At 46.4% G+C, this 23,668-nt stretch overlaps 1 protein-coding gene across 1 annotated transcript in view; it reads left to right on the top strand.

The window, feature by feature from the left end:
* The window catches only part of LOC307221457 (IgGFc-binding protein-like), a 33,770-nt gene that overhangs the window by 7,859 nt on the left and 2,243 nt on the right, over nt 1–23,668 (top strand). The window contains exons 5-17 of the mRNA XM_079985879.1: nt 1,702–2,269; nt 3,695–4,272; nt 5,841–6,420; nt 7,273–7,472; nt 8,292–8,433; nt 8,661–8,989; nt 11,043–11,616; nt 12,715–13,316; nt 13,919–14,483; nt 15,891–16,468; nt 18,680–19,250; nt 20,682–20,881; nt 22,675–23,055. Coding sequence (XP_079842005.1) covers nt 1,702–2,269; nt 3,695–4,272; nt 5,841–6,420; nt 7,273–7,472; nt 8,292–8,433; nt 8,661–8,989; nt 11,043–11,616; nt 12,715–13,316; nt 13,919–14,483; nt 15,891–16,468; nt 18,680–19,250; nt 20,682–20,881; nt 22,675–23,055 — 5,868 coding nt within the window. The remainder of the gene's footprint in view (nt 1–1,701; nt 2,270–3,694; nt 4,273–5,840; nt 6,421–7,272; nt 7,473–8,291; nt 8,434–8,660; nt 8,990–11,042; nt 11,617–12,714; nt 13,317–13,918; nt 14,484–15,890; nt 16,469–18,679; nt 19,251–20,681; nt 20,882–22,674; nt 23,056–23,668) is intronic.

Here is a 23,668-nt window from a genome sequence, read left to right as displayed (position 1 = left end):
ACCACAAGACGCACCTAGTTTTTGGAGGAGGAAAACAAGAAAAAAAATATTCTGAATCTCAGAGGCCAGAACAACAAGAGGGATCTCTGCACAGTGAAAGCAGCAATCCCTCTTGCTGTTCTGGCTTCTGGAATAGCTGTGCAGCCTGCATTCGCTCCATAAGACGCACACACATTTCCCCTTACTTTTTAGGAGGGAAAAAGTGAGTCTTATAGAGCAAAAAATACGGTATGTTAGAGGAGTTTTCTTACTAAACCATGCAAAGATATTTTTACGTCTCTTCAGTGTTTCCATTTGTGTGGTCTACTCCGCACACACTCTGTGGCATGTTTCAAATGCCCAATCATTGAGGTGGGGAACCAAATGCAGCCCTCCAAGTCTTCCTGGCCCTCAGGACTCTCCCAACAGTGCCCCCCCCGCCCTGCCATACTTCTCTCCAGGGTACATCCTTCCCTAACCTCGCTCTGTAACCTCCTTGAGTGCTTTTCCTGATTTGAATGTGTCCGTTGAATCCTAATAATGTTTTTCTGGAAGAAAGATAAAGAGGGATATATGAGCACGTGTGAAACTAGCCTACTGTACAAAGGTAAAATTAGCATTCATTGCTCTGCCCAATTTTGCTTTTGGCCCCTCCCACCTGTGGCATGTGGTTCCCCAGGAAGTTGCCCAGAAGGGAATGTGGCTCTCAGCCTGAAAAAGGTTCCCCGCTCCTCATCTGGAACATCACAGTTGGAAACTACTGAGAACAGTGGAGGGGATTATTATGATAATTAAGGTAAAGTCGTACCTTGCTGAACGCCTTGGAGCTCAGACGTTTTGGTTCCCAAACACCGTGAACCCGGTTTGCGAATGTTCTTTTGGAAGCCGAACATACAACGGGGATTCTGTGGCTTCTGATTGGCTGCAGGAGCTTCCTGCAGCCAATCAAAAGCCACGATTTGGTTTTTGAACGTTTTGAAAGTCGAACGGATTCCCGGAATAAATTCTATTTGACTTCCAAGCTACGACTGTTCTTGGCATGGTTCCTTTCCTCTCCATGGCTAGTGCCCAGAAGAAAGATGAAGTGGGCTGTGTCCATTTTTCATTGCTTTTGCAAAGAGACCATTTTGTGATTATATGAAATCTATTTTCCAGCAGTATTTTTTTTTTTTTAATGAAGTATTACGTTGGACAAAAAAATCCTGCATTGCAGGGGCATTGGACTATAAGAGTTGAATTTCCTACCTCAAATGATAAGTTTTGCTGTTGACCTCTGTACTCTGGAGCAGCCTTGGTTAGCCTTATGCATTCCAGATAGTATTGATCTCCCAAGGATCAGAATGCATAAGGCTAAGCAAAGCTGCCACAGATACATCAAGTATCACAGAATCATAGAGTTGGAAGGGACTCCATGGATCATCTAGCCCAGCAGTTCTCAACCTGTGGGTCCCCAGATGTTGTTGGACTACAACTCCCATCATCCCTGACCACTGGTCATGCTGGCTAGGAATGATGGGAGTTGCAGTCCAACAACATCTGGGGACCCACAGGTTGAGAAACAATGATCTAGCGCAACTCCCTGCAGTGCAGGAATACGCACCCATATGGGGATCAAACCCGTGACCTTGGCATTATCAGTACCACGCTCTAACCAACTGAGCTAACTGGCAAGGCTATTACAAAGGCACTTCTGAAATGTTCCCCTTTTAAAATGGGCTCTAGGTGAATGGATTGCTGACCAACCTGCCCTTCAGCATCGGCAACGGCAGAATCTCCATATACAAGAGAGGGCAAGAGGCAGTGGTCCAGACAGACTTCAAGATCACCATCACCTTTGACTGGCAAAGCCGCGCCACTGTGACTGTGCCCAGCAGCTACGATGGCGCCCTGTGTGGTCTCTGTGGGAACTTCAACGGCAACAAGCAGGATGATCTGACCATGAAAGATGGCACAGTGGCTCCAAGCCCATCGGCCTTTGGTCAGAGCTGGAAAGTGCGGGAGGTGCCAGGCTGCAGTGAGGGGGCCAAGGGAGAGTGCCCTGCACGGCTGACCATTGAGAAGCGTCAACGGAGCCTCAACAAAGAGTGTGGGCTCATCCTAGCCAAGGGCGGCCCCTTCAGAGAATGTCACAGCAAAGTGGATCCAGAAGGATACTTCCAAGATTGTGTGTACAATTATTGCTTCTTTGATGGCCAACAAGCTGTGATCTGCCAGGTCATTGCCAGCTATGCTTCAGCGTGCCAGGCAGCTGGGGTGAACCTCTATCCTTGGAGATCGGACACCTTCTGCAGTAAGTGCCCAGAGCTGTTTTCTGAAATTCCTCAGATCTTCATAGAACATGGTAATTTATCTGAAATGGCACACAAAGTTACCAACACTGCTTTTGCTTCTGAAATATATATACAGTGGTACCTCAGGTTACATACGCTTCAGGTTACATATGCTTCAGGTTACACACTCCGCTAACCCAGAAATAGTGCTTCAGGTTAAGAACTTTGCTTCAGGATGAGAACAGAAATTGGGCTCCGGTGGCGCGGCGGCAGCGGGAGGCCCCATTAGTTAAAGTGGTGCATCAGGTTAAGAGCAGTTCAGGTTAAGAACGGACCTCCGGAATGAATTAAGTACTTAACCCGAGGTACCACTGTACTAACTTTGTTTCTGTGCCATTTTGGGTAAAACCTTATGTCCAAAAAATCTCCCTGCTGATGATCTGCCTTGAAGCAGATGGTTGGATGTAGCAATGACCCCAGTAGTGGCCAGTGGCATGGCCTGGACAGGGCAGCCTTGCTTATGCAACATTGGCAAGCCAAGCAAGCAATGCTGCCTTGCCTGTGCCCCAGGGGCTCCTGATTGCCCCACCCGACCCCCTGGCTAAACATTCACTTCTTCAGTGATCAGCTGCAAAGGAGCAGGGGACTTTTGTAAATCAGTAGAGGCACCCACTATGAAAAATAGCACATACTACCATTGAAAAGGGGGGAAATGTAAATGTGTTTTGTGGGGCATGGACCCAGATGGGAGTAATAGGTCAAAGACCAGTTCACAGCCTGGAATCTGCCTTCAAACTGTCCATACAATGCTGGGGAACATAGGAGCCAACTCCTAGGGGCCATAGGCTCCAACTCTATGGGGTTGAGGACATCTCCTCCCTGCACAAAATATGTGGGGACAGGGCTGAGCTACACCCCAGCCCATCTTGAGGGGTCAGGCCTTCCTGGGCCTCCGCACAGTGGTGGCAGGCCTAATCAGGCCTCACAGCCTCTTCCCAGTGCCTGTGACATCACACGTGTGTCACACTTTTGACGTCATGAGCACATGATGACCCCCCTCCCCATGTTGGGTGGAACACAGCACCTCTTCTAGGTCCAAAGTCCCTCCATGGCCCCCAATAAAATATTTGAAGAGGAACGCCCCCCCCCCAAGTAATTGCCATTCAAATGGTGTGCATGCACCATAACCTGTGATCAGTAATGGGGGGGTTGGGCTTACCTGCCCTCCCCTGATATTTTATTGAAGTTGGCGCCCCTGCAGGGGAATTACAAGTAGGACACTGCTATTGTGCTTCTGTCCTACTTGTGGACTTCCCATTGTCATCTGACTGGCCACTTTGAGAATAGAACGGAATGCTGGAAGCCTTTTTGAGGCCCATAACCTCTTTTAGCAGGTCAACCCAGAACTTTGCTTTTTCAGCCATGTTCTTCCTTTGCTTTGGTAGGTCTTTCTTGTGCTCCAAATAGCCACTACGAGCTCTGTGCTAGCGGTTGCGCCAAGACCTGTGTTGCAGCCCCATGTCCCACTAAGTGCCAGGAAGACTGCGTGTGCAACAAGGGCTTCGTGCTGAGTGGTGATCAATGCATCCCAGAATTCCAGTGCGGTTGTCTCCACCAAGGCCAATACTACCAGGCAGGAGATACGTTTTACCCCTTGTGTCAGGAGCGTTGCACATGCCAAACTGGGGGGAGTGTGAGCTGCGTTGCATTCTCCTGTGGCCCCAATCAGGAATGCCGGTTGTCAGATGGCGTTCGGAAATGCCACCCAGTTGGCAGCGCCACCTGTTCTGCTTCAGGTGACCCTCACTACCTCTCCTTCGATGGACTGGCCTTTGACTTCCAAGGCACCTGCACCTATACCTTGGCTAGGGCCAGCGGAAGCAGCCGAGGTTTGAAGCCCTTTATTGTCAATGTGGAAAATGAGGCCTGGGCGGATGGGAAGGCGTCTGTCACCAAGATGGTCTCGGTCAGGGTCTACGGCATGACACTCACATTACTACAGAACAAGGACGGTCAAGTGCAGGTGAGTCCATGCTAAAAGGGGAGGACAATCTTTAAATCTTTACTTATCCCCACCCCCTTTTCCCATTAAGGCATTGTTTTTGTTCATTTATTCAATGAGTCATGAAAACATCTGCCAATTTCTGTTTCTCTCAGTTTCTAATTTTTCCAGTCCTAAGTTCAGCTGTGCGCATTATTGCGAAGTTCTCTTAACATGCAAAGTTTTGTATGCAGATTCGTTTAATATACATTTTGTTGCAATCAATTTTCCCTACCAGGATGCATTTCGTATGTTGTTTTCACTAATAAGAAGCTTTAAAAGTATGCATTAAAGGACACTTGTACGTATTTTTGTACATTTTTGGTTTGAAAACTGCATTGCAAAATTCAGAAAGGTGTTTTGTTTTGTTTATGGTTTCTGGAAGCACAAATTACGTAGATTTCCATAAAAATGAAAAACAAACCCAATTTATCTCCTGCCTCAGTATCCCCAATTGAGTATCATAGGAAAGAGCAGCGTGAGCCCCTCTCTTCCACCATGCGAACAGCATTCTGTTTGCATGATTCTTACCCTCCTTTCTTGAAGAGGAATGAATAATGAAATTTGGGCTTCTGTGTGATTGTACGCTTATGCAGAAGATCAGATTGGCACTGGGAGCAATCCATGTATGAGAGGGGAAAGTCTTGCGATTCTGTCTCTGGTAAATTTATGAATGGGCAGAGCACTTAAAGCAGAGATGGGGAACCTGTGTCCCTCCAGATGGGACCAACTCCTGTTATCCCTGACAATTGATTCTGCAGGCTAAGACTGAGAGGAGTTGGAGTCCAATAACCAAGGCAAGCTCACCCATGAGGGAAGGCCTCAGGTGGCAGGATCCATAGGGGCAGCATATCTGGCCTTCAAAAATGCATTGCCTGCTGCTGCTGTCACAGAAGCAACAACAGCTGCTGCACGCTCCTTGAAGGCCAGATCTGATGCATCCGCAGAAACCCCCACCCCATGGTCCTCTACAGTGGCCTCTTAGTGAGAAGGAGGCACTGCTGGTCTTCTAAGAAGGAAATGGTGGGGCTGCCCTCTGGAGTCTCCTGGGCTTTGCACCTGACTGGCATGATTCAGAGTAGAACCCTCCCACCTCCATTGTGTCCTTTGATACCCACTTCAACCATCAGGTAAGGTTCCTTTGATTCTCTCCTGCCCCAGTTCTCAATGTAGATCTTCAATCCCTCCTTGTTTCTGATGTAGATTTTTATTGCCCCCTGATTTGTCAGTAAGCTCATACACAGAAACTCTCTTCCTCTCATGTCTATAACACCCAGAAAGGGGCTAATACAGGCATAGGCAAACTTGGCCCTCCAGATGTTTTGGGACTACAACTCCCATCATCCCTGACCATTGGTCTTGTTAGCTAGGGATGATGGGAGTTGTAGTCCCAAAACATCTGGAGGGCCGAGTTTGCCTATGCCTGGGCTAATATATCAGAGTAGTGGGATAAAATACTGTCCCTGCATATGCTTCATGAACATTCTTCCAACATTTCTGCAAGAAGCCAGCCCTACTCAACCGGGGGATGTTCTGTTTCTTTCTCCCAGGTGAATGGCCTGTTCTACAATCTCCCCATAACCATTTCTGCTGACCGGATCAGAGTCTATCAGCATGGCACCGAAGTCCTGATAGAAACTGACTTTGGTCTCATTGTGAATTACGACCTGGTTTATGACATAAAAGTCACAGTCCCAAGCACTTACCAGAACCAAGTGGAAGGCCTGTGTGGGAACTACAACGGGAAAAAGGAGGATGACTTCCTGCTCCCCAATGGCAAGACAGCCTCTGACGTAGCTGCGTTTGGCGCTGCTTGGAAAGTTCAGGTCCATGGGGCAGTTGAATCTTGCTCAGATGGATGCTCTGGAAGCGACTGCCCAGTCTGCGAGGAAAAGAAAAGGGAGGTCTTCAAACAGCGCCACTACTGTGGGATCCTCACTGCATCTGATGGCCCCTTCAGTGCTTGCCACGGAAAGGTCGATCCCAGGCTATACTTCAGCAACTGCGTCTACGATCTGTGCCTGGGTGGCGGGGACAGCAAGGTGTTGTGTGACAGCGTCCAGAGCTATGTGTCTGCCTGCCAAGTGGCCAAGGTCTCTGTCAAGCCCTGGAGGAGCCCTTCCTTCTGCCGTAAGTACTGGGGACTGAGCAGTGCTGTGCTTTTAACTGGAGAGGTGAAAGGAGAGCAGACTCTGATCTGACTCCCTGTGGCTTTGGGACACAGTCCAAGGTGTGTGTGGTCAAATGCACCCGATACATTTCAAGTCCTCATGTGCTACCCCTACCAATGCCTAACCGCCAATCCCAGGGAGTTGTGACAATTTGCTACAAGGTAGGATAAAAAACCAAGTGGCTGGTGCCAATTTGCCAAGTGGAAAAATTCCTACCAGGCCCCTTAACAGCGACCAACCAAAGTCTATAGCAAGGTCTTATGAAACCTAAAGGGCGGGTGGGTGGGAAACCAGAGGAGCTACGGCGGCAAAAGAGGGAGATTCTTGGCAGCGTTGATGCTAAATAGCGCAAACCACGCCTTCCCCAGGCCAGCCGATTGGCTGGCTAGGGAGATGACGCAGCCAAGGATTCCCTCAATGCGCAGAGGCTGGGACCCAGCCCCCGCGCACGTGGGGAGGGGCGTGAAGCCCACAACCCCACCTCCTCTCGAGCTCAAAAGTGGCTTTATTAGCTTGTTCTTGTTCTTGTTTTTATCATGCATTTTGTGTTTTATATTGTGATTTTATCTTTTGGCACACCCTGCAGGTACAGGGCGGTGCACAAAATTAATTTATTAATTAATATAAGAATTTTTAATAATTAATAATTCTAGCCAGGCAGAAACACTCAAGCAGGCTGCATAGCAGGGTTGTGTTTTCTGTAGTTTACTAGTCACACTCTCTGGTTTCATTCTCCAGCTTCCCAGTCATCTTAAGTATCGCTGGGTATCTTTTTGCCTAATATGAGTGTTTTTCTTCTGTTCCAATTTAGCTCTGCGCTGCCCCGCCAACAGTCACTATGAGATTTGCGCCCAGCTCTGCGCCACCTCCTGTGCCAAGATCACAGACTCTACGAAATGTCCGGAGACCTGTGCTGAGGGCTGCCAGTGTAATGATGGCTTTTTCTTTAACGGTGTTGGCTGTGTCTCTGCAAAAGACTGTGGGTGCTTAAAGAATGGACGCTACTACAAGGTAGGTGGCTTTCCAAACCTTATCTACCTCCCTTCCTTTTCAAATCAAATCCTCCAGCAGGATAGTTTAGGAGAGCCAGGATATGTCACGTAGCATACATAGCTCCAAAGAGGTGAATGGCCAGGAGGGCTTAGGAAGAAAGCAGCCAGATCTCAGGCCTGAGGAATTCTCTCCCTCCAATCCCTATGGTTTCAAGACGCCAGGAGGAAACAAGAGAGCTTTTACTTATGATTTATTCAGTCACTGCGGTAACAGACAAAGCATTTCAGTCTTTCCTCCATGATTGAGTTGCTCACTCTGGCTCCTCCTCCTCCCCCCTTCCTCAACAACATCGGTCCCTACGGAAGCCTCCTGTTGCCAAAGGTCTCCGTGTACATTGCTCTTGTACCCTTAACGACCGTCGCATTTTAGGGGATGGAGGGTCCTCTATGCTGTCTATTGAAGTGTTCGCTGGCTGCTCTATCTCCCCCCTTACTTCTCCTTACTCCATATAGCTTGGCTGCTCGCCAGTCTGTGCTTCGTTATCTCCCTCATAGCTTGGCTGTAATTCAATACTGTCTCTCTCTCCCCTGTCAGCTACAGGAGATGGGGGAGGCGATCTCCACCACTCCTCTGCCTCTTCATTCCAGTCCCTGACACCAGAGGACACCTGGTTGGCCCATGGGGACACACAGGGCAGTTCTTCCCATTCTGTGGGTGGTCTTTGCACAGCCCTAGTGGATATTATTAGCAGTACGCAACTACATCTCTATTGTATATCTGATTCTGCCCATATTCTATCACTACTTCATTTTATTTTTTCCCCAAATTTCCCATCAGCCGAACGAAAAAGTTCTGCAAAATGTATGCCAGGAGAGCTGCCGTTGCATCCCAGGCCAGGGGGTTATCTGCGAAGCCCATAGCTGTGCAGCAAACGAGAAATGTGAAACCATAGATGGCGTCATGATATGTGTAAATAAGGGTAAGGAAAGATTCATTCAAGAGAGTGATGGGCAACCTGTGACCCTCCAGATGTTGTTGAACTACAATTTACCTCAACCCTGAACGTTGTTCATGGCACAGATATACTGGCAAGAAGATGTCCTGTTGTCTTTCGCCATGCCTAAAACTCAGCTCCACCTCTCCACTGATAGTTGCCATCCCTAAATAGCATTTAGCACTTTCTCATATTTCCTCCTTCCTTTTCAGATCCATGTAAATCCCTGAAGTGCCGAGAAAAGGAAACATGCAGGATTGAGAACGGCCAAGCCAAATGTATCCCAGACTTCTCAGGAAGCTGCTGGGGCTGGGGGGACCCACACTATCACACCTTTGACACCTTGAAGTTTGATTTCATGGGCACCTGCTCTTACACTATTGCCAAGTACTGTGGGAACGATGCTACGCTGGTGCCTTTCACTATCGATGAGAAGAATGACAACAGGGGCAACCAGGCTGTGTCCTACGTGCGTCTGACCAACATCTATGTCTATGGGTACAAGATCTCCATCCACAAACTGGAAACTGGAAAAATCCGGGTATGTTAAATAGTCAGGGGGGAATGACCCCACTGAGTGTAATGGAATTCATTCCGATATACAGCACTTTGAAAGCCCAATATTGGGCTAAAAGGTAAAGGTAAAGGGACCCCTGAACTTTAGGTCCAGTTGTGGACGACTCTGGGGTTGCGGCGCTCATCTCGCTTTATTGGCCGAGGGAGCCAGTGTACATGTGGCCAGCATGACTAAGCCGCTTCTGGTGAACCAGAGCAGCACACTGAAACGCCGTTTACCTTCCCACCGGAGCAGTACCTATTTATATACTTGCACTGACATGCTTTCGAACTGCTAGGTTGGCAGGAGCAGGGAGCAAGCAACAGGAGCTCACCCCATCGCGGGGATTCGAACCACCGACCTTCTGATCGGCAAGCCCTAGGCTCTGTAGCTTAACCCACAGTGCCACCCGTGTCCCTTAATATTGGACTAACGTAGAACAAAAACAATAAGGAGGGGGAATAGAAGCCAATGATTGCAGGCCAGTGTCAAGAATTCAGATATCTATACAATTCAGAAAAATGTGGTAATCCCCAACACACAACTTTGCATTACACTGAATAATGATGCTATAAATGCTGCAAAGTGAAAACTGAATGGTGCACAAATACACACACAATTTGAATCCTTGTCTTGAGCTCATGGGTTCAAGCTGGATTATGAGCAGCTGTTAGTACTTTTGGAGATGGCTTGGTTATGGACGCCCTTATGTGAACGCACTACTAAACCAGAAGTGTTCACTTGACTTGTCTGGCTTGCCAAGTAATGTTCCCAAGGACCATTGAACAGTTTAAGCTACCAAAAATAGATAATTGGTCATGCGAAGCAGAACAATGGATAGTGGTAGTTGGCAAAGGTCTCAGTTCCTTGTGAGTCACCTGCAATCAATAGGTTAGGTCAGGGATAGGCAACCTGTGTCCCTCCAAGTATTGCTGGACTACAACTCCCATCCTCCTTGACTATTGGCCATGCTGTCTGGGGCTGATGGGAGCTGTAGTCCAAGAACATCTGGGTGGCCTACAGGTTCCTCATGCTTGCAGATTTCCCAGCCTATGTTTAAACAAGGCCTTGTTGTGTGTAATGTTGTCTGATCATGTAAATAAGTCATGGTCTCTTGGGATGAAATGAGCCATCGCTAACAAAGGCGTCAATGAATGAGAAGGTGGCTGTGACTCAGCTCAGCAAACATGAATCAGGATGATGTCAACCACCAGCAAGTACAAATGTAGTCCAATACAAAGGCACAACGCCAAGCCAATTAAATAAGAAAAACATCCAGGCTGGATTTGGCAGAGTTCCCTGATTTACATTATGAAGGGTAATTCCGCCCATACAGGGAACCTTTCTCTTTCTCTGTTTATCTGTTGTCTGTGTTTCTTTGTCTATCTGTCTGTCTCTCTTTTAGGAATACAACCTACAAACAGCCAACCTTGATGTTAAATATCCCACTCCAACCTTTTACAGATATAGTCTAGAAGAGTGTCATCTTAGAAGATGACATCTCAGAAGAAGAAGAAGAACCCAAAGGGGTTGTCAAAACTTTTCTGAAAATAGGCTGTTCTGTTCAATACTAAATCCAGTATTGGTCAGTGGGATGGGGCAGCATCACTGACCTAATCTCCTGTCACTGGTGTCACTGTGGCTTTATGGGAGGGCTGAGACCACAGCAAGCTCAGTGCAATGAAAATGCACCAGCAGGAGCACTGGATTGGCACCATTGGTGTGTTTGCCTTTCTGCAGCCTCACTAACCCCTTGACCCTCCCCTTCCGGATAAGCCGCAGTGGTGCTGGCAATGGGAGGTCAGGTAAGCGCTGCTACTGCATATACTGCTACTGGTCCCAATGACAACTTTAACATCAAAAAACACAATTCTAACCAAATCTACTCAGATATGATTCATATTGAATTCAATGGGGCTTAGTCCCAGGTATGTGCAATTGGAACTGCAACCTAAAGCTTTGTGGGATTGTATGGCATGGTTTCTAAAAAGCCTCCAATAATTCCTCTGTGTGTTCTGTCTTGTCATTCTGCCTCTAGTTAAATGACATTGTTACCAGCCTACCACTGACCCTTGAAGATGGTAAGATCAAGCTGTACCAGAGTGGTTCCTATGCTATCCTGCAAACAGATTTCGGCCTCCAAGTATCATATGACTATAACTGGTATCTGCTGATCACAATCCCCAGTAGTTACTATGGGGCCATTTGCGGACTGTGTGGAAACTTCAATCAAAACCCTGCAGATGACATGGCCTACCCCAATGGCACAAAGGCTTCCTCCATCGAAAGCTGGGCCAGCAGCTGGAAAGTCAAAGACGGGGACCCCTTTTGTTGGGATCACTGCCAAGGGAATTGCCCAACATGTGATGAGAGCAAGAGGGAGCGGTATGGAAAGGAAGATTACTGTGGGCTGATCAGCAAAACTTCAGGGGGGCCCTTCAGAGAATGCCATGCCAAAGTGAATCCAGATGACTTCTTTGATAGTTGTATTTATGATGTGTGTCTCAACGGAGGGACCAAGAAAATGCTTTGCCAGGCCCTGGAGGCCTATGCTAAAACCTGTAGGAAATCAGGGGCCACCATATACGATTGGAGGACAACCTCTGGCTGTGGTGAGTGCTCTTCCTCTATACAGAAACACAATAGCTTAGTCGTCTCTGTAAGGCCTATAGATTATTGCAGCCTGTGGATATGGACATGCTGTTTGAAGAAGCACAGCCGGCCACCTGCCTCCTTCGCTCTTGCCCATCTTGACTTCTCCAAACAAGCCATAAGGGATTGACCAGGTGGGTCCAAGGAGTGATTAATGCTACACTGGAGAAGGGCGAGGTACCAGAAGTTCTACAATGTCTATCAGCCAGTAGCAAATATCTCTTTTCTGGGCAAGGTGCTTGAGGAGGTGGCGGCGGTCTAGCTTCATGCATGTTGGAGGAAGCTGATTACTTGGAACCATTCTGGTTTGGCTTCAGGCCAGGTCATGGCACTGAATGCAGGGAGTGCAATCCTGCTCATTCTCCTTGATTTTAATATCTCAGTGGCTTTCCATACTGTTGACCATGGGATCTTTCTGCAGCATAACATGGAGGGGGAGGTTTAGTAGCCCTATACTTCAGTGTTTCTGTAGTGTGGTGTAGAGCCAGTGTGGTGTAGTGGTTCAGAGCGGTAGGCTCGTAATCTGGGGAACCAGGTTCGTGTCTCTGCTCCTCCACATGCTGCTGCTGGGTGACCTTGGGCCAGTCACACTTCTCTGAAGTCTCTCAGCCTCACTCACCTCACAGAGTGTTTGTTGTGGGGGAGGAAGGGAAAGGAGAATGTTAGCCGCTTTGAGACTCCTTAAAGGGAGTGAAAGGCGGGATATCAAATCCAAACTCTTCTTCTTCTTCTTCTTCTTCCTATCTCTGGGGCCATTTCAAGAAAGTAGTCATGGGAGGCTTCTGTTCAGCACCATGGGAGTTGCCTGTGGTGTCCCACAGAGTTCCATCTTGTTCCCCGTTCTGTTTAACATGTATATATACAGAAGCTGACAACACTGACTGCTGAATCTTATTTTATGCTGGTACCCTCTACCACACTAAAGAGCAGCTTTGTTTCATCCATAAATTTCCAAAGTACCTGTACGTCTAACATGAATTACATCAGCTTTTGCCAACTTGAGGCTTTAGCGCATTTTATCAGTAGTTAGACCCCCGCTGTTCTTCTCCTCCTTACAGCCTTGCCGTGCCCTCAGAATAGCCACTATGAGTTCTGTGGCAATGCCTGCCCTGCCAGCTGTGCCGACCGCAAGGCTCCCTCTGCCTGCAAACAGCCATGTGTGGAAACCTGCCAGTGCAACGATGGCTACGTCCTCAGCGTTGACAAGTGTGTGCCTGTCGGGAGCTGTGGCTGCACCTACAATGGGCTCTACTACAAACCCGGAGAAGAATTCTGGGCTGATGAGACCTGTGGTTCCCGCTGCACATGTGATCCCACCCTGGGCATCGTGGTGTGCAAACCAGCTGGCTGCAAAGCTAGTGAGCAGTGCACTGTGGTCAACGGTGTCCGGGGCTGTCACTCCAGTGTTTCTGCTACATGCATAGCAACTGGGGACCCTCACTATACCACCTTTGATGGGAAGAAATTTGACTTCATGGGCACCTGCATCTACCAGCTGACTGGGCTCTCCTCTAAGGACCCGACTCTCAAGCCTTTCACTGTCACAGTGGAGAACAACCACCGGAGCAGCAACACAGATGTTTCCTACACCAAGGTGGTGACTCTGAAAGTCTACAATGCAACCATCATGTTGAGCCAGGAGTATCCACAAAGAATCCAGGTACTGACATGGGCAATTGTTGGATGCATGTTTCGGCTCCTTGGGTCATCACAGGATCCTTTTAAATGGTGCCTGTGGCTCCAAGGCTTGCCAATGTTGTAAAACGTTTCATTTATTTCACAGAAGTTACACACCACCTGATTGTAATGAAACCTCTGGGTGGTTTACATGAAATATTGGAACAGTTAGCTACAAGTGATTAACACTGTTTTAAAAATGCTTAAAATTAATCATAGACTTAAGTGAATTTACAGCAAGTTGGCATCTATGCGTCTTACTAAGCTTGCCTAAGCCAAATTGTTTTAAACCAGCACCAAAAAGGATACAGTAAAGTTACCTACCTGATGTCAAGGGGCGGGAGGTTTCAAAGGGCAGGTGCTGCCACAGCAAAATACAATTTTCTTATGTAAACACTCATTGAAGTACCTCTTGCATTTTGACAGTGGTGATGGTTTTACTCAAAATATACCCATTGAAATTAATGGATATAATTCAGTCATGCTCATTAATTTAACTGTGTCTACTTATTTGGATGACTGGTGTTCACCCATGTTGGATACATAATATAGCAGTGGTGATGGTTCCTTTGCATCACATTCCAGGTTAATGGCATTTTTGTGAACCTGCCTTTCTACCAAGGAGACAAGATAAAGGCTTATATCAGTGGTGTTCATGGCTTCATCAAGACTGATTTTGACCTGATTGTCACCTTCGACTGGAACAGCTACGCCAGAGTCACTGTACCCAGTGCATACGCCAATGCCGTTGGTGGCCTCTGTGGCAACAACAACTTGAACCCCAATGATGACTTCATCATGAAGGATGGGAGACAAACGTCTAGCATATCCCAATTTGCAGAGAGCTGGAAGGTGGCGGAGGTCCCTGGTTGTACACCAGGTTGCACAGAGAATTGCCCACCATGTGAAGAGGCACAGAAACTCCCCTATAAGGGTGACCGATTCTGTGGGGTCCTCATCAAAAAGGACGGACCATTCAGGCAATGTCATCAGCTCATCGACCCAACACCCTACTTCACTGATTGCATCTTTGACGTCTGCCAGTATCGTGGCCGGCACAGCATTCTGTGTGATGCCATCAGTGTTTATGTGGCAGCGTGTCAGGACCTAGGAGCTGTGATTGAACCATGGAGATCTAACAATTTCTGCAGTAAGTATCACCTCCTGGTGCTGCTTTAGCACAGGAATACGAGGAGCAACCTAATGCCAAGTCAGAGCATTCTCTAGCATCTCAGACAGGGGCCCTTTCCTAGTTGTATCTGGATATACTAGGGATTAAACCGAGTACCTTTTACCCCTGCCATGTTTTGCTGTAGGGAGTTGTGTGCCAAATGTAAAGGTGCATGAGTCGAAAACCAATTGCACAAAACCTTGACAAGTGTAAAATTTGAGGTTTGGAAGTAAAATTTCTCCTCTCTCCAAATGTTTTTATTTCAGTACTAACTTGAATCATGCTCAGAGCAGGCTAACTATAAATATCGGAAATTCTACCTCAGGTCCATTCATTTCAGTGGGGAAACTTTGAGTACAGCTTAGTTGGATGCAACCCATAGTGTATAGATTTCAAAGACTACTTGGAATATTTCTTAATTTGTTTGATCCTCTGGACTTGTCAGCCAATATTTATGTCCTGGCATGTACAGACCACTTAAGAATTCAGATCCACCTGAAAGATCCACTCTGTTAAAAAGGTCATATAAGAAATTTGACATTAGATTTCAAGTGTTTTGAATTTACTGATCTCCGCATCAATTTCATTTCAACCCTAATCATTCATGCCCCTGGTTCAGATCTGTCCAATTTTTAGTCTTGATCCCAGAGAACAGCTGGGCGGCACTATCGATCTTAGCCTGATCCATCCAGACTTTATGAATGGTGTTACATCTTTAATATCTGTGCTTGGTATTGTTCAGCAGTTTTAGGTGTTGCAGGACAAAGCCAGGTAGTAATAGTAGTAGTGATAGTAGTATTTGCACAGACAGACATCTATGTTGTTCAACTACTCCAGTAACATGGGAAATACAGTAAGCCCACAACTTATGCATGGGTTACATTCTGGGGATTGCACCAAAAGTCTAATTGCTTATAATCAAAACACATTTGAACAGGCAGGATATGAATTAATGAATTAATGAATTAATGAATTAATGAATTAATGAATTAATGAATTAATGAATTAATGAATTAATGAATTAATGAATTAATGAATTAATGAATTAATGAATTAATGGTGTGTGGAATTGCCAAAGTCATTCTTCCTGGAACCCGAGCCCCCTTTCCTCCCCCCTTTTCATTTATTTATTCTTATTTGCCAAGAGCATAAAGCTGAATGTGCACAAGTTAAATGCATGAAGTCGTGAGCTTGCCTTATGAGAAAGCTGTTTTCCAGTCAGACTAGGATCTGCTCTAACCAGCAGATGTCACTCTGTAGACAGAATCTGCAACAGAGCACAACAGACCTATTCAACTCCAGGTGTCCAAAGAACCAGGTGTCTGCCAAAATAACTTACATGCTAGCTTGAAATTCTCCACATTCTGTTTTTGTCCTTTCTTCCAGGCCTTGCCTGCTCACCGAACGCTCGCTACGAGCTCTGCGGGAACGGCTGCCCTGCCACTTGCCGTGGTCTCTCGGCTCCTGAGGGGTGTGTGACGTCCTGCAAGGAAGGATGCTATTGCAAGCCTGGGTTTGTCTTGAGTGGGGACCAGTGTGTCTCTGTTGACAGTTGTGGCTGTGAGCACCAGGGCAACTACTACAAGAAGGGAGAGGTTTTCTACCCTGGTTCCTCTTGCCAGGAACGATGCCAGTGTGCAGACAATGGAGTTGTCAAATGCCAGAAAATCTCCTGTGGGCCCCACGAGGAATGTAGGGTAAAGGATGGTGTCCCAGGCTGCCATGCGGTAGGGTGCGGGAAATGCAGTTTGGCTTTGGGCTCCCACTACATAACTTTTGATGGACGGGCCTACAACTTCCAAGGAACCTGCACTTATACTTTAGCTAAATTGCAAGGGAAGAACTCTCAGCTGGCAAACTTCTCAGTGTTGGTGGAGAATGACAGGTCACTGACCAAGACGCTTATAGTCTCTTTTCATGGATACACCGCTGTCATTGAGAGGGCAATGAAATGGAAGCTCAAGGTAAGTCCTGTTCCAGGTTTTGTCTCTTTGTGGTAGAAATGGTGACAAAGTTCACCCACGGTTTCAGGATCCCTGGGGAGAACTTCGTCTCCCATTGTCCCCCGTTCCCTATCAGTAAAAAGGTAAGGGGACCCCTGACCATTAGGCCCAGTCGTGACTGACTCTGGGGTTGCGGCACTCATCTCGCTTTACTGGCCGAGGGAGCCAGCATACAGCTTCCGGGTCATATGGCCAGCATGACTAAGCCACTTCTGGCGAACCAGAACAGCGCACGGAAACGCCGTTTACTTTCCCGCTGGAGCAGTACCTATTTATCTACTTGCACTTTGATGTGCTTTCGAACTGCTAGGTTGGCAGGAGCAGGGACAGAGCAATGGGAGCTCACCCCATCACGGGGACTTGAACCGCCAAACTTCTGATTGGCAAGTCCTAGGCTCTGTGGTTTAACCCACAGCGCCACCCGCGTCCCGTTCCCTATCAGTAGATATTGACTAATCTGCTAATTTTGTTTTCTCTCCATTTCTCATTTCCCCCAAGTTCAGTTCTCCAGATTTCTGCAGCAATATGTGATTTTTTTTATTTAAAAAATCCTCAAAGAAATCCATCAACATTTTAGTGATACGCAGTCTCGATTGCTCAAAGATTTTTAAAATATTAAGTGGTTTATAACTTCTTTAAATAATAAAATAAATAATATACACATTTTGGCAAGGAATGTTCCCTAACAGAATGCATTTTCATATGTTATTCTGGCCAGTAAATTACATTTATGAACATTTTCCCCAAATATATGTGTTTTTGTGCTCATGGATTGGTTGGAGAACTGCATTGTAAAATCTGGAGAATTGATCATTTCACTTCATGTATTGTTTTTGGGAGGTGCAAATTCAGGAGTTTGCCATTCAAATGCAAACAAGACCAAATTTCTGCCCCATCACACTGTAAGCAACTGTGGTGGGGAGGGTGTGGTGGAGTTTCCTTCTTTGGAGGTCTTTAAGCAGAGGCTTGACAACCATATGTCAGGAGTGCTCTGATGGTGTTTCCTGCTTGGCAGGGGGTTGGACTCAATGGCCCTTGTGGTCTCTTCCAACTCTATGATTCTATGATTCTATGAGAAGGGTAGGAGAGGAAAACCTCTCTCTGCTTTCCCCTCGGTATTCTGTAGCTGTTGCTCCTGCTAAGTGGAGACAAGGAAAGGAGTGTGGAGGAAAATCATTCCAAGCCTATGGAATGACTCAGGACAATTTCCAGGTTTTTCCTGTTCTTCTTTCCATGGGAAACTCAGGAAAATCCTAATTCAATGCAAGAAGAGCCTCGAGGGACTCACCCACCTCTTCTTTAAAGATGTTTTTGATTATACTGAGGGTATGGCTGCATGGATTTTGCACATGGGTTCATGCAATTCTACCATAGCTGTGGGATTTGATCCTGAGTGAAAACAGGCAAGTTCTATCCCTCAGTTCTTTCAAATAGACCTTAAGGATTTCCCTTTTGACTGTAGTCTTTAGTAGCTAACAAATTATGACTTGGGCTGTAGTAATGGTATTATGTGGACTGGCTCTGAAATATTAGAGTAGTGCTGGATTATTATTATTGTATGTTTTATGCTCGCTTTTAATGGTCTTGTTGAAGGAAACATTTAAAAGGGGGTTTTGATATTGTGCTTTGATATATTGATACTTGATGCATCAATATTGTGTTGATATAGGGTTCCTTCAGATGACCTCCTTATTGAGCATCCATCCTGATTTTCTCGTACAAATCTTGTGCGCTGGCTAGACTATGTCTGATCTTCACTGAGCATTCGTTCTGATTTGTTTTCAGGCAGGTCATATGCCACCGAGTATTCATCCTAATTTGCTTGAGGGGCATTTACATATCTTCCTGTTAATCATTTGCTCATTCCACACATTTCTGTGGGTTTCCCCATCACTTTCCTACCTGAAAAAAGTCCATTTTTTAAAAAAGTGGATTTCTTGCCCTGGGGAGAAAGCGTACTTTAATCTGCTTCAATTAAGCAAACTTAAATTTCTGGCATGTGTTTGAATCCTTCCTGCAAAATAGTAGCAGCCTGCAGACACCCTTAGTTCGAAAACTGTGTTAGGAGGTATCTCCCCCCCCCCAAATGTGGTTGATAAATCCATTTAATAATAAATAATAGTAATTTAAAACTGTCCCCTTACATGGTCATCTTCTCTGTGGTTAATGCAGGTGGATGGACAGCTCTACACGCTGCCCATGAAGACAAAGGATGGGAAACTCTGGGCCAACCAGGAAGGCAATAATATCATTGTCCAGTCTGACTTCGGTCTCAAAGTCCTTTTTGATACCTTTTCGTACATCTTGGTGTCTGTCCCCAGTAACTACCAGGGACATGTCACTGGCCTATGCGGTAATTTCAATAGTGACAGGACCGATGACTTTACTCTACCTACGGGGAAAAGCACCCAGAATGTGATCGAGTTTGGGGCCTCTTGGAAGGTTCCCATTGATGGTGTCAGATGCTCCGATGGTTGTGGAGATAAATGCCCCGCCTGTGATGCAGCCAAGACAGCGCCGTACCGACCTGAGAGTTCCTGCGGAATGATCCAAGCCAAATCCGGCCCCTTCAGGAGCTGTCACTCCTTGGTAGACCCTACTGAATTCTTCAACCACTGTCTGTATGACATGTGTGCAGTCAATGGTGCCAGAGAAACTCTCTGTAGGAGCATCCAGGCCTACGTCACTGTATGTCAGGCTGCAGGAGTTACAATTGGAGCCTGGAGAACAAACAACTTCTGCCGTAAGTTTGCACAGCAACCTGAAGTACCACCTTCTTTTTTATCCCACCCACTCACACTGATGCTTAAAATATTCATTCTGCTATATTAGACAAGATGTTGCCCTGCATATGCTGCTGGACTACAGCTCCCAACAACTCTGGCCACTGACCATGTTGACTTGGGCTGATGGGAACTGGAGTCCAAAAACAACTGTAGGGCACCATATTGGCTACTCCACTGTGTCAGAATAGACAGCCACTTTGATATATGCCATTGGGAGGAGCACAGTGGGAGAACATGGTCAACATTTAAATCAGCATTTCATATTCTCCAACATTTCTCCAGTGAAAATAGGGATGTCCTGCTCCATAATAATAATAACAATAATTTTATTATTTATACCCCACGCATCTCACTGGGTTGCCCCAGCCACTCAAGGTGGCTTCCAACATACATAAAAACACAATAAAACATTAAACTTTTAAAAAACTTCCTTATACAGGGCTGCCTTCAGATGTCTTCTAAAGGTTGTATAGTTACTTATCTCCTTGGCTCGGCGGTCACATAACTCCATTCCCTCCAATGAAAATAGGGATGAAAATAGGGATGTCCTAAAGAAAAGCAAGGCATTCTGGGATCAAATCAGAAACCGGGATGGCTTCTGTAAATCCGGGACTGTCCCTGGGAAATAGGGACACTTGGAGGGTCTGGCATTTAGATCAGGGTGAGAAATGAGACCCTCCACACTGCTCCATTTGGCCTATTAAGCCATTTTGGTTAAACTACACCCATTTGCCCTACATAGACCTGATATCAGCTATGATGGCAGGTGTGGCACAGGTAAGAATGAGGCTTGGCCAAAAGGGGCTTTGCAGGCCCTGCTAACTGAGTCATGGTTTTCCAGGAGTTTTGGAAGTACTTTGCAAGCTTTGCACATTGTGCCTGGCATTTGAGAAGCACTGAGCACAGGACTTACAAACCGCTTTGTGCAAGTGCTTTCCAAATGCTCCACCACCAGCTGGAAGCACTGTGTGCTTCCCAGTCCCGTGTCAATTTGTGGATTGTTGGGTGTTTGGGACATAATAGGCAAAGCGCTTTGCAAGCTCTTTCAACTTTGACACTTGTGAAGCACCTGACATCATTATGACATCAGATGATGGGCAGGTAGGAGGTCTCACTCACCTGTCAAAGTTGTCCTGCGGGGTTGGGGAAAATAAAGCTCTGGCCTGCTTCTCCAGCCCTCATTTTGATGATGCAGCACCTATGTCCTTTTATTGCTGCCCTTAAAAATAAGCCCTGATACGGGACAGTAAAGCAGCCAGAGATGGAACGGTGAGTGGAGGGGTGTCCTATATGGATGAAATGCTTCAGAATTTAAGAATGGTTAGCTATACCTGCCTGAACTGTTCCGGCCTCCTATAACCCCTGGTCCTCTCTCTCCTTCTTCTCAGCTCTCACTTGCCCACCTAACAGCCACTACAAGTTGTGTGCAAGGACCTGTGGTTCCACCTGTACCAGCTTGTCCACTCCGGGCCAATGTTCAAAGAAATGCTTCGAAGGTTGTCAGTGTGACAGTGGCTACCTGTTTGACGGTGACAAGTGCGTGGCAATGGAGAACTGTGGCTGTGTGCATGAGGGGCGCTACATCAAGGTAAGTCCAGCACTTGTGGAAACTGTTGTGTCTGTGCTTATGTGTGTGCCACTTTAAGAGCTCACACACACTTCCCTTTGCCCTGCCGCTTTCCAACAGGAAAACCCACGGTTTAGCACTAAATTGGAACAAATGGCAATTAGGTATTCTGCAGATTGCTCCAATTTAGCATTATAGAAAGGGTTTTCCAAGGGGAAGAGGTGGGGCAAAGGCAAAACAGTTTGGAAAGCACAGGACAAGTGGAAAACATCTAGGCAAGGGACAAGCGGAAGTCTACATGAGCCCTTAGTGAGTCTGCAAGGGCTAGTATCTCTTCCCTTCATCGGATTGCCACTCATGCATTGCTTTGTGCTGAACTCAAATTTTCACAACAGTAACATAGGCGAATGTACCAGTATATGCATGCTTGTAAGTGAGAGGCTTGAAGGAGCACACCATGTCAAAGGGTGGTTGTCACCTTCTCATACCCACCTCAGCCTCATAAAGGACAGCTGGTGAAGCTGACAGCAGCAGCAAAACACAGAGAGACGAAAAGGAGGAAGAGTTGCTGATAAAGGCCAAGATTGTGGAGCAAAGGAGATACAATAAGAATATAGGGAGGCAGCCTCTGGCCCAGCAAAACTGGTGGGGCAGAGTACTAAAGGAGAGAGGGAGGACAGCAAGAGAAAGCTGGCTGTTGCAGAGGCCAAGGAAGGAGGCTGAGGGAAGCAGATGTGAGAGGAGCAGCTGGGAAGGAGAAAGAGACGGGTGGTGAGGGAGACCTGAGGTTATAACAAAGGTAACTAAGAAGGCCTGCACATCACAGCAGAAAACCTTTGATAAGAAAAGCGCTTTCCTCCTTGAGGAGTTGAGGAGCCAAGAGGTGGAACCTGTAATAAGCAACTGGCTGTGTGAAAATTCTTGGAGATGATGGACACAAGAAAACTTAACATCTGAAATAATTAGTATTATTTGAGTAGGAATACAATACATTGCACCAGAGTGGGAGAGGGTTAGGCACACCACTGATCTGCACTGAACTGTTGATGGGCAATAACTCCTGTTTTCCCTTTTTATGATTCTTTATACTGGACAGTAGACAGGCCTTCAAACAGAGGACTGCAAAGGAGGACAGATGGGCACTCTATTCCTTGTCCAGGCTGTGCTCTAACAGAGCTATATAACCTCAGCTATATAGCAAAGCTTTATTTGACCCCTGAAGAACAGGGTTTCACCTCCAAACATGTTGAGCACAAAGGAGTTAGTGAGAGGATGGATGGACTGAGTCCAGACCTGCCCACTGTATTTGGGGAGAGGAAGTTATTTGCTTCCATTTTGGACTTTGACAAGGGGCCAGAAAAATCTGAAAGGCTTCTGGGACTTTGCGTGATCCTGATAATGTTATATGCAGCATGCTATGACATATAAATCTGGACCCTTTGAAGAATCCAGATTAGATTCTTCCCTATTCTCTGCCCCATTGAATGTCTCTGTTGTTAACAAGGATAGATATATCTGTCTCTTTCTGGTCTATGTCAGTTTCACATCCATTGATTAGCATGGCATAGAGTTCATGCGAAAATAGTATGAGTAAACGTATTAAAGTACAAAATGTGACCTATTTTAATATCCATTTTACTATCAATTTATCATTTATGCAGCACTGGTGTACTAGATTGTAGCTTTATAGAGGTAATTCTAAGTACTCAGGCTTGTACATGTTGAATTAAAAATAATAATATTTTAAAACATTTGCATTTAAATTTTAATTCTTTTTTCTCCCCTCCCTCTCTCTTGGGCTGTAAATTTTACAGGCTGGAGAGAATATTGTCTCAGAAGACTGCCTGAAAAAATGCACCTGCCGCCCATCAGGCCAACTGGTTTGTGCAGAAAACAGTTGCCAGCAAGGAGAAATCTGTGCCCTCCATAACGGTGTGCGCGGTTGCATAAGGCCAAATGGAGAGTGTGCCGTCCTCCCTGGAGCACACGTGACTTCCTTTGACGGTGTCTCTGGGAAAATTCTATATCTAGGGGCTTACGAGGTTGCAGCCCTTTGCAATGGCAGTGACCCCTCTTGGTTCAAGATCGTGGCAGTTGTCAACAAACACGACAGCTGGGATTTGCCAGCAGTGACAACGATACATGTATTTTTCAAATGCCTGTTTCTCACTGTAAAACCGAACAAGGAGGCATGGGTAAGTTCCCGGTGCAGGATCCTGGTTTGCGTCCAATGTTAGTCACACACAATGGACAGGACTAACTTAGGTCCATTCATTTCAGTAGATCTACCCTGAGTAGATTTAATGTTGTGCTGCCCAAGTGCAAAGCCTTGCTATGCTTTCACCAACAGAGCAACAGGCTTCTTTAAGCAACTAGTCATCCTGGCCAAGGTGAGAGATGCTGGGAATTGTAGTTGAGCAGCATCCAGAGATCACATTGACCAAAGCAGGAGAGGGTAAACTGAGGCCATCCAGTCATCTCTATCTGGCCCATGGGACTCTTCCCGGGTCACTCCCCCTTCCTTGGCCACACCTCTTATCATAGCACTTCAGCAGGAATAATGCATATTGGTTGCCTAGATGGATAATAGAGAAGGGACATCATATTCAATCATCATCTTTTTATTATTTATACCCTGTCTGTCTGACTGGGTTGCCCAAGCTACTCTGGACTGCTTCCAACATATATGTATATAAAAAATTAACATAATTATAGCCTACGCTGTGGATTAAACCACAGAGCCTAGGACTTGCCAATCAGAAGGTTGGTGGTTCGAATCCCCGTGACGGGGTGAGCTCCCGTTGCTCG

The sequence above is a fragment of the Podarcis cretensis genome (assembly GCF_951804945.1).
Source record: "Podarcis cretensis genome assembly, chromosome: 8".
NCBI classification, from domain to species: domain Eukaryota; kingdom Metazoa; phylum Chordata; class Lepidosauria; order Squamata; family Lacertidae; genus Podarcis; species Podarcis cretensis.
The sequence above is the reverse complement of the archived record's forward strand: the minus strand, read 5'-3'. Positions and strand labels throughout refer to the sequence as shown.